General features: G+C 42.4%; 1 protein-coding gene across 1 annotated transcript in view; it reads right to left on the minus strand.

Annotated features, from left to right (window-relative positions):
- The window catches only part of DGKQ (diacylglycerol kinase theta), a 102843-nt gene extending 92448 nt beyond the window's left edge, over window positions 1-10395 (minus strand). Inside the window, exon 1 of the mRNA XM_070935441.1 lies at window positions 10083-10395. Coding sequence (XP_070791542.1) covers window positions 10083-10395 — 313 coding nt within the window. The remainder of the gene's footprint in view (window positions 1-10082) is intronic.
- Between the last annotated feature and the right edge of the window lie 394 nt (window positions 10396-10789).

Below are 10789 nucleotides of genomic sequence, written 5' to 3' on the forward strand. Positions count from 1 at the left end.
GCACTCCCTCGATGTCCGGCGTGCCCTTCGCATCTACATTGACAGGACGGCGGCCTTCCGTCATACGGAGGCGCTGCTAGTGTCATTCAACCCGGCCTCCATGGGTCTGAAGGTCTCAGCATCTACGGTGAGCAGATGGATCAAGGCCTGCATCGTTTTAGCATATGAGCTGAACACTAAACCTCCTCCAGGTCGGATCCTCCCACACTCCACCCGCAGCGCGGCCACATCGGCGGCCTGGGCAACGCAGGCGTCGGTGGCAGATATTTGCAGAGCGGCAACCTGGTCATCGGTGACGCCCTTCATCCGTCACTACAGAATAGACGCCTACAGCTCTGCAGAAGCCTCCTTCGGCCGCAGGGTGCTGCAGTCGGTGGCGACAGAGGAGGACTCTGGAGGCACTCAGCTTCCCGCCCATGGGGTTTAAACTTGGGTATATCCCATTGATGGATAGTGGGAGCAGCGCACAGGAAAATGGACGTTGTCTTACCTGAACGTCCCTTTTCTGGGCGCTGCGTACACTATCCATACCCTCCCTTCGTTAGTTGGCTTCGGCCCAGTTATCGTTATCTATGTTTGTTCCTTTACAATTGATTTATTAAAGCTATGTTACTGACCTGACATGGTGTGGTCTCCTATAACTTCGTTCAGACTGGGGATCATGGGATTGGGGGCGTGGCAGGGCCACAGGAAAGGGAAGTTGAGCTCTCACTCAGTTATTGCCAAAGGCTGAAGAAGTTAACCCATTGATGGATAGTGTACGCAGCGCCCAGAAAAGGGACGTTCAGGTAAGACAACGTCCATTCTCACTGTACATTTAGGAGATTTCAGCATCGAGTGTAAGTCAAGTGTTGTGGTTAATTGAGATCCAGAAATGTTTTCTTTTCCGGGAGTCAGTCATTCTGAGGCCTGTCTTTCCCAGTGTACTTCCTTTGCCATGGGTGTTAAATTTTATTCGGCCTTTTATACCATGGATCTACATGACCTAACCTGAACCAGCTAGATAACTTTCCTCCATTTGATACAGGTAGTCCTTGACTTATGACTATAATTGAGCCAGGAGTAAGTCACTGTGGTTGTTAAGTGAGGCATGACCAGACCAACATTTTTGGCATTTTTTTGCTGTGGTCGTTAAGCAAAAGAGATTAAGCAAATCAATTTTCCCCAAGGAGATATATGCAGCACGCAGCCATTAATGTTTAAACTGATGGCAACAAAAGTGAGTACAACTCTAAGTGATAATGTCCAAATGGGGCCCAAGTAGCCATTTTCCCTCCCTGGTGTCATGTGACTCGTTAGTGGTACAAGGTCTCAGGTGTGAAGGGGGAGCAGGTGTGTTAAATTTGGTGTTATCGCTCTCTCTCTCTCATACTGGTCAAGTTCAACATAGCACCTCATGGCAATGAACTCTCCGAGGATCTCAAAAAATGAATTGTTGCTCTACCTAAAGATGGCTAGGCCAGTGATGGCTAACCTTTTTGCCATCACGTGCCAGGAGCGGGGGGCAGGGGAGGTTCGCGCGCATGCGTGCCCACACCCATAATTCTATGCGCCCCGCCCTGTGCATCCAACCCACCTCCCCCCTGCTCCTGGCACGTGATGGCCCGGTAGGCCTGTTTTTCTTTCTCACCTGGCTCCAGATCCTCTCTATGTATCTGGGAAGGGCAAAAACAGCCTTCCCCACCCCCTTGGAGGCCCTCAGGAGACCTGAAACGGCCCATTTCCCAACTCCCAGTTGGACAGGAAGTGATGTTTTTTGCTGTCCCCAGCCTCCAGAGCCTCTGGAGCAAAAAATGTCACAGGGCAGTATTCCAACATGATAACGACCCCAAACACACCTCCAAAACTACCACTGCCTTGCTAAAGAAGCTGAGGGTAAAGGTGATGGACTGGCCAAGCATGTCTCCAGATCTAAACCCTATTGAGCATCTGTGGGGCATCCTGAAACAGAAGGTGGAGGTGCACAGGGTCTCTAATATCCACCAGCTCCATGATTTCGTCATGGAGAAGTGGAAGAGGACTCCAGTGGCAACCTGTGAAGCTCTGGTGAACTCTATGCCCAAGAGGATTAAGGCAGTGCTGGAAAATAATGGTGGCCACACAAATGGTGGTGACACTTTGGACCCCATTTGGACATTATCACTTAGGGGTGTACCCACTTTTGTTGCCAGCAGTTTAGACATTAATAGCTGTGTGTTGCGTTATTTTGAGGAGATAGCACATTTATACAAGTTATACAAGCTGTATACTCACTGCTTTACATTGTAGCCAAAAGTCATTTTTTCAGTGTTGTCACATGAAAAGATATACTTAAATATTTACAAAATGTGAGGAGGTGTACTCACTTCTGTGATATACTCTGTGTTTGTGTATGTATGTATGTATGTATGTATGTGTATGTGCGCACACACACACACACACACACATATATATATATATATATATATATATATATATATATATATATATATATATATATATATATATACAGGTGAAACTCGAAAAATTAGAATATTGTACAAAAGTTCATTTATTTCAGTAATGCAACTTAAAAGGTGAAACTAATATATGAGATAGACTCATTACATGCAAAGCGAGATAGTTCAAGCCTTGATTTGTCATAATTTTGATGATTATGGCTTACAGCTCATGAAAACCCCAAATTCACAATCTCAGAAAATTAGAATATTGTGAAAAGGTTCAATATTCTAGGCTCAAAGTGTCCCACTCTAATCAGCTAATTAAGCCATAACACCTGCAAAGGGTTCCTGAGCCTTTAAATGGTCTCTCAGTCTGGTTCAGTAGGAATCACAATCATGGGAAAGCTTGCTGACCTGACAGTTGTGCAGAAAACCATCACTGACACCCTCCATAAGGAGGGAAAGCCTCAAAAGGTAATTGCAAAAGAAGTTGGATGTTCCCAAAGTGCTGTATCAAAGCACATTAATAGAAAGTTATGTGGAAGGGAAAAGTGTGGAAGAAAAAGGTGCATAAGCCGCAGGGATGACCGCAGCCTGGAGAGGATTGTCAGGAAAAGGCCATTCAAAAGTGTTGGGGACTTGCACAAGGAGTGGACTGAGGCTGGTGTCAGTGCATCAAGAGCCACCACACAGAGACGGATCCAGGACATGGGCTTCAAATGTCGTATTCCTCTTGTCAAGCCGCTCCTGAACAACAAACCGCATCAGAAGCGTCTTACCTGGGCTAAAGACAAAAAGAACTGGTCTGTTGCTCAGTGGTCCAAAGTCCTCTTTTCTGATGAGAGCAACTTTTGCATCTCATTTGGAAACCAAGGACCCAGAGTCTGGAGGAAGAATGGAGAGGCACACACTGCAAGATGCTTGAAGTCCAGTGTGAAGTTTCCACAGTCTGTGTTGATTTGGGGGAGCCGTGTCATCTGCTGGTGTTGGTCCACTGTGCTTCATTAAGTCCAAGGTCAACGCAGGAGATTTTGGAGCACCTCAGGCTTCCTTCCGCAGATGAGCTTTATGGGGATTTCATTTTCCAGCAGGACTTGGCACCTGCCCACACTGCCAAAAGTCCCAAAACCTGGTTCAATGACCATGGGATTACTGTGCTTGATTGGCCAGCAAACTCGCCTGACCTGAACCCCATAGAGAATCTATGGGGCATTGCCAAGAGAAAGATGAGAGACATGAGACCGAACAATGAAGAAGAGCTGAAGGCCGCTATTGAAGCATCCTGGTCTTCCATAATACCTCAGCAGTGCCACAGGCTAATAGCATCCATGCCACACCGCATTGAGGCAGTAATTGATGCAAAAGGGCCCCAAACCAAGTACTGAGTACATATGCATACTTATACTTTTCAGAGGTCCGATATTGTTCTATGTACAATCCTTGTTTTATTGATTTCATGTAATATTCTAATTTTCTGAGATTGTGAATTTGGGGTTTTCATGAGCTGTAAGCCATAATCACCAAAGTTATGACAAATCAAGGCTTGAACTATCTCACTTTGCATGTAATGAGTCTATCTCATATATTAGTTTCATCTTTTAAGTTGCATTACTGAAATAAATGAACTTTTGCACGATATTCTAATTTTTCGAGTTTCACCTGTATATATATATGTCTTTCTCTTTACCCAGGTTCTACCTATGCAAACCAAGATATTATGCAGCCCTAGTTCAGTGAAATCACAATTCACTAGTTTCTGGGCTTTTTTTTTCTCTTTCTGGCAGCCAGCAGACCCTTTGCTGCCCATTGGGAGGGTCTGCTGGCTGCCAGAAAGAGAAAAAAAAAGCCCAGAAACTAGTGAATTGTGATTTCACTGAACTAGGGCTGCATAATATCTTGGTTTGCGTAGGTAGAACCTGGGTAAAGAGAAAGACACATAAAACCTACGAAAAAGAAAGAAAAACATATAGATAGATAGATAGATAGATAGATAGATAGATAGATAGATAGATAGATAGATATCTGAAAACCAGAATTACTTTCATTTATTGGATTTGTATTTAACATTGTACAGGATGATTAAATGAAGTTTTTAGTTGAATCTTGATGGTTAAAAAAAAGCCTGACTCCTAGTTACCAGATGGCATTTGGTAAATTCATGGCATTTCCCTCAGCAACAATTCAGAAATGGCTTGCCATTGCACGATACCAAAAAGTGAGGCAATGTTAAATGAGTATCAGAGAAGTTCTGCCTTAATAGAATTGCCAGTAACAAAAATAAATCAAGCCCAATGTAACACAATGCTATGTAAGGGTTCAAGTCCTATAGGACAACATATCAAGTATGGCAAAAGGGATGCAAAAGGGAGAAAAGGAATCTGCAAATAAAGATACAAAACTTTCCAAGAATAGAAATCTGATACTAATCAAGAAAATGTCAGAAATGAAGACTCCCCCTCCAAGTCTTTTTCTACTTGACACTCTCCAGATATGCAGAAATTACAACTCTTAGAATTCATAGCCAACACTGCTAAGAAAAACTGCTCCAAACCACTATATGGTGAATCAGAAACAGGCAGTAGCACACTTTAGACTTACACAGTCCCTCTTTCATTGTACATAAGCACAAGAGTTTCTGGTGTAAATTAATGACAAGTGAATTGTGCCACTGGGTCCTAATACAGCATGTTCTCCCCACCCACCCCCGGATCTCAAATTACATTTTTTAAAAAAATCAAAGCTTCTTCTTTCTTCAGTACAACTTTCTTCTTTTAAAATAGTTAGTTTTATATAGTTTTTAATGTGGCACTGTATGTTGTTTTCAGGAGCCACCCAGAGTTACCTATATAAGATGGGTAGCTTACAAAAATTTTAAATAAATAAATAAAATAATCATAGTTCCATTTTTGATCAGAGTTCTGTAATGAGTATTGTATGTATATTGTAACAATGAAAGAAGACGGTAACTATCAACTCAAACATTATTAAATCCTAATTAAAACAGACATTAAGGAAAGGATGAATTTACACATAAAAAGAGATGTCAACATAAGACATGGTTAAGAGATGGAAACATTAGAGATCACATCTAATACAGATGACACAGAGATGGCAATGAATAAAAAGACTATCACCAAGGCGGCTTAATTATTGTCTCCCTATTTGTTTCAGAATATTCATTTAATTATATTTTTAAATGACAGTGGTGATGATGATGGTTCTAACATAGCGAGAAAGTTTTCAGGTAATTAATAATCTGAAAACTTTAAAATTATGTAAATAGGAAAAAAGGTTATGGTAACTTAAATAGAGCATCACTAGTTGTGGGAAAATTATTCAGAATATTCTATTAGAATGTTCTCAAAGAAACAACATGCTCCCATTTTTTTAATGTACTCCAAGTATCAAGCTAAATAAAAAGAATTTAAAAATGTATCCTAGAACCCTCAATATATATAGCACAAAGCACTACATTGCTACAGAACATATTAATACTGATATTTCTTGGCTAATTCATGGCATTTTAGTAGTTACTAGCTAAGGAGCAGAATATAAGAAAGCAAAGTCCTAAATCAATTATTTTCATTATATGACATTAGAGTCCTCTTGGCCTATTGCTGGCATTTAGCTGAACTTCCTCCTCTGCCAATAATATATTGTTCAATTATTTATTAAAAATATATGTTATGCCAACTTCTGCTTCTTATGTATTTGAATAAGTCCTTACTTCTTTCTTGTTATACAACAAAAGTAAAGAAACAATAGTCACTTGGATACTAGCTTTAAGCTTCTTCAAAAGCTGATGCAATAGAATTATTCTTCCATTCATGCATACTCCATGTTATTGCTCAACTATCCAGCAATACAGCAAATTACTCACATTCTCTACTTCCTTACCTGGCTTACACACCCCATTGGGTGTTTACGCAACAGGGCTATGAGGAATGCTTAATCATGGTGCCAGGATTTAAGATACAGTGAATTATCCTTCTTGATGTGACCTTCCTGTTCTAGTCCATCTTAAAATGTATATGTCATAGGTAATTACAAAAGATCAATACAATACATCAAGAAAGTTCAATCGTAATATCTACGCACAAAGAACAAACAGCTGCTTCCTTCCAGAGCCATAAAAATAGGGGAAGGAAGGAAGCAGCACAGCAGAGAAATATACAGCCTCAAAACTTCAGATAGGTTCCATGTGCCTGCAAGATAACTTCCCTTCAGAATTACATGAAAACAAGGGACGCAAAGTCAAAATCAACATGTTATCCCATGGTGTCCTCATGCTTCCCTTACTTTAGGGAGAATGAATCAAATGAATTTAAAGGAACCCCTTCCACTAACCTCAACTACCATACTGAAGCATCATCTGAGAAGACACCCCCCCCTTAAACTATTCTCTTAACTACTGAAGAGTGCATCAATAGTTAAGAGAAACAAGCAAAGTAACCTGAAATAAAGATACCAAAACTGCAGAGAACACTTCAAACAGGACTAAAAATACAGGCAGTTCTCGACTTCGTTTAGTGACCATTCAAAGTTACAACAGCACTGAAAAATGTGACATGATTTTTTTTCACTTTTGCAGCCTCCCCATGATCATGTGATCAAAATTAAGATGCTTCGCAACTGACTCATATTTATGACTATTGCTGTGTCCCAAGATCATCTGATCACCTTTTGTGACCTTCTGACAAGCAAAGTCAATGGTAAAGCCAGTTTCACTTAACAACCAGGTTACTAACTTAACAACTGTAGTGATTCACTTAACAACTCTGGCCAGAAAAGTCGTAAAATGGGGCAGAACTCACTTAACACTTAACAAATATCTCACTTAACAACAGAAATTTTGAGGTCATTTGTGATCGTAATTCGAGGAGTACCTGTATGCTTCTGTAAAAAAAAAAACCATCACAATAAAAAAAATTAAATATGTCTTCAGAATACAAAACTTAAATACATTTTCAGAATACATCTTTACAATTTGTCCTCAAAATAAATATAGGGAGATTAAGGTAAATAAATAATATATTACAACCATTCAAGTTCATTATTGTGAACCTAACAACACACTCTTATCAATAGTGGAAAACAAAAGCACATATTCCCACATTGTTTATCCTACAATTCCTGAAATTTTTAGGCAACACATGATTGGATTCAGTTAATATTTGGGAGGGACATGGACATAGTCTTACTCTAAATTTGCTAACCCATTTACAGTCACCCCATAACCGGTGTAATTTTCTCTATCATTTGACTAAGCCTTCCAAGTGTTTATGTATAGGAAATATTCTTCAACTCTGGCATTGGTTGAATTAAGTTGAAGTTGTAAAGGGAGCCCAGAGTCCCCCCCCACCAAGAGGAATCCCAAAAATGTATCTTAGATGGACATTAAGACCTCAATCCACATGGACTGAAAACTAATGTTGACAGTATATGTACCAATAAAGCAAGGAATATGGTTGAGCATGTCATAAATGGTTTTGACATGAGGATTTTTTCCCCCTTCCCCTTAAACAAATAATCTTCTCTGAATTAATGACCTACCAGATTCCAAGAATTAAAAGTACCAAGCAGAGGAAGTGTAACTGCAACCCCAAGTAAAACTGAGGTTACTAAATAGGATTACCAGGTTTTCTCCGGAAAAAGGCAATGATAATTAGAGATGCCAAAGATTAAATCTTACTTACGTACAGAGCTATTGATCTATGTGCAAGAGATCAAGAAGAAAATTGACAACTGGAATTCTTTTATTCTTTATTGGCCAAGTATGATTGGACACACAAGGAATTTGTCTCCAGTGCATAAACTCTCAGTTCTTAAATAATACATTTATATACTGTGCACAAGTTTTTCAAATGCATTCATGCACTCTCACAATCCCTATAAGAGTATATATTCACTTTAACTGCTTCTCTAATATCCAATTTTTTTTTTTTAAAAAAAGGAACCTGCTTTCATTAATAACATTCCAGAGGTAATTAGAAAGAGATTCATCCAAATGTTCGCCATAACAATTGCCCACTTATAAGCCTGATCATATCAACTATAGATGACAGCAGATTTTAAGATATCAAGTTTCTATAAATAGCTGCTACTTCCTCTGAAATGATCAAATACAAATCTGGCTTTAAAACTGCCCTTTGTTCCATATTTGATCGATCCTCAAATTTATGTAAAGGAAAGGAGATAAACTTTTGTTTGTATCTCAAGTTGTGTTCTGCAGTGGGTGCAACATCCCAATAGGCTTTTCAAATTCAGAGGCACCTCTTCATCGTAAAACCTTGGTTTCCTTTCAAGAAACCCTTGGTGTTGGACAATGGATAAAAATCAACAACAGTAAAGCTGTTTATGCCTACCCACAGAGAAAAAAAAACGAAGAAAAATTCAGCTCTTGTGTTGCTATGTACATGACGGTTCTAATGTCTAATGCCCAACCATTAGCAATACTGTGAGAGAAAGTCCATTTTATCTGTGATGTAAAGAAGGGCAAGGGGAGCATTTTCCCAAGATAAAAATGAAGGGATAAGAAAATTTCAGCCTTTCAGACAAGCCACTGTTAAGTCCCAGAAACTTTATCAGTAGAACACTGACAGTATTCCCCTGTATCTGCATCATTTACAATTCATGAAGCTTTTTTTTTCCTAAGATATTTTTATCTGCTAATAACCTGTCCACTCCACAGAGCCATTTAAGAAAGGGGGAAAAAACCTAGTTTGGCAAATAAACAAGAGGAAGTCTTTTGCATTTGCTGTTCCAGCGGGGAAAGCTTTTGCATACAAAGATGAAGTGATAGAAAAACTTTTTCCAACGAATGTGCGCCAGGCATCCATTAAAGTCAAGGGATCCTTCCCCCCACAACTTGAAAAAAAAATTATCTCCAAACACCCAAAAAATGGGCAAATTTAAAAGAGAAACACTTTGCACTCCTTAAGACAGACAGCTTTACTTGGTAGAAAGAAGATCAAGAAAACATCAGCTGCTGGATATTTCTCAGCACAAGACAACCTCAAAAATGGGGTGCAGAGGGAGGAGGGGGGAAAGCTACAACATCCACAAGCAGAAAAGCAAGTGGACAACGCCATGGGCAAGACAAACCCAAACCCCACAAAATACACCGCTACGATTTTCAAGTCCTGCAGAACTCTCCACCGTGTAAAATGGCTTGCGTTCCATGTTGCCCCATGAGAATGGGGCCGATTGATTAATTGATCGATCGATTGATTTTTGCAGCCATTTGCATCCAGTGTATTTTTCAAGAGTCCCAATTTGGAGAACGAATTCATCCTGGGTTTTTACTAACTAACCCCAATTGATAAGGTCCTTTAAAGATATTGCGCAGCTTAGAGGGGGGAAAGCTTCCCGAGGCAACTCTTTTTAAGAGGCAGGCGGGCTGGGCAAATAAAGAGATGGAGTGGCGGGCATCCCTGACGGGGAGAGCAAGCTTCCTTTGGCCCGAAGTCAGTAGTGGGGGGGGGGTGTTGGAAGGGGGGGAGAGACAAAATGACACGCATTCTCCCCCTTGGGCGCTTCTCCCCCACAACCCGCGGAAGTGGCGAGACCGGCCGTCCTACACTCTCTCCCCCCACACACATACACACATCCCGCGTCACGAACCCGCCACGCACCCTTTCTTCTGCAGGGCAGCGCTTTTACCTTCGCAGAGGTAGCCCGCCAACCCCCAGATGAAGTCGGTGCAATAGTGACAGAAGGTGGGCTTGGTGAGGGTGACCCTCTTGAAGCCGTGGCCGGGCGGGCTGCCTCGAGCCGTCGGCGGGGGCGGCTGCTGCTTGGGGGAGGCAGGCGGCGTCTGGTGCTGGCGCTGGTGGTGTTGCTGCAGCGAAGTCGAAGAGGACGACGGCGACGGCGTGGGCAGCGAGCGGCTCTTGCCGCCTCTGGCCATCAGCGGGCTGGACGAAGGGCTGGAGCCGCGGCTGCCTCCCAGCAGGGAACGGGCTCCTTCTGCCATGCTCAGGCGGCAATTGTTGCCGGCGTTCCCGGATAGCGCAGCCTCCCGCTCTTCCTTTCCAAGCGGACGCCGGGCGCTTCGCTCTTTTTCTTTTTGCTCCCTGCTCCGGGGACGCCTCCGGGGACGCGCCGCCAGCGGCAACAGCAGCAGCAGCAGCGGCGGCGGCGGCTCTTAAGCGAGACTTCCGCCGCGCTTGCCAGGCAAACCAGAGAGCACGGCGGGCCGTGGGCGAAGAGGAGGAGGAGGAAACAGACGGAGAGAGAGGGAGGGAGGGAGGGACGCAGAGGGCGGTGCTTGGCGGCGCCGACGGCCGCTATCCGGCCTTCGCCTCAAGGCCGCCTCCTGTCGGGCTGGCCGCGAGCGAGCAGGAGTCTGAGGAGAGGTGAGGAGGGCG

Source organism: Pituophis catenifer, unplaced genomic scaffold (genome assembly GCF_029215685.1).
Source record: "Pituophis catenifer annectens isolate HBS135680 unplaced genomic scaffold, rPitCat1.0.hap2 SCAF_2, whole genome shotgun sequence".
NCBI classification, from domain to species: Eukaryota; Metazoa; Chordata; class Lepidosauria; order Squamata; family Colubridae; genus Pituophis; species Pituophis catenifer.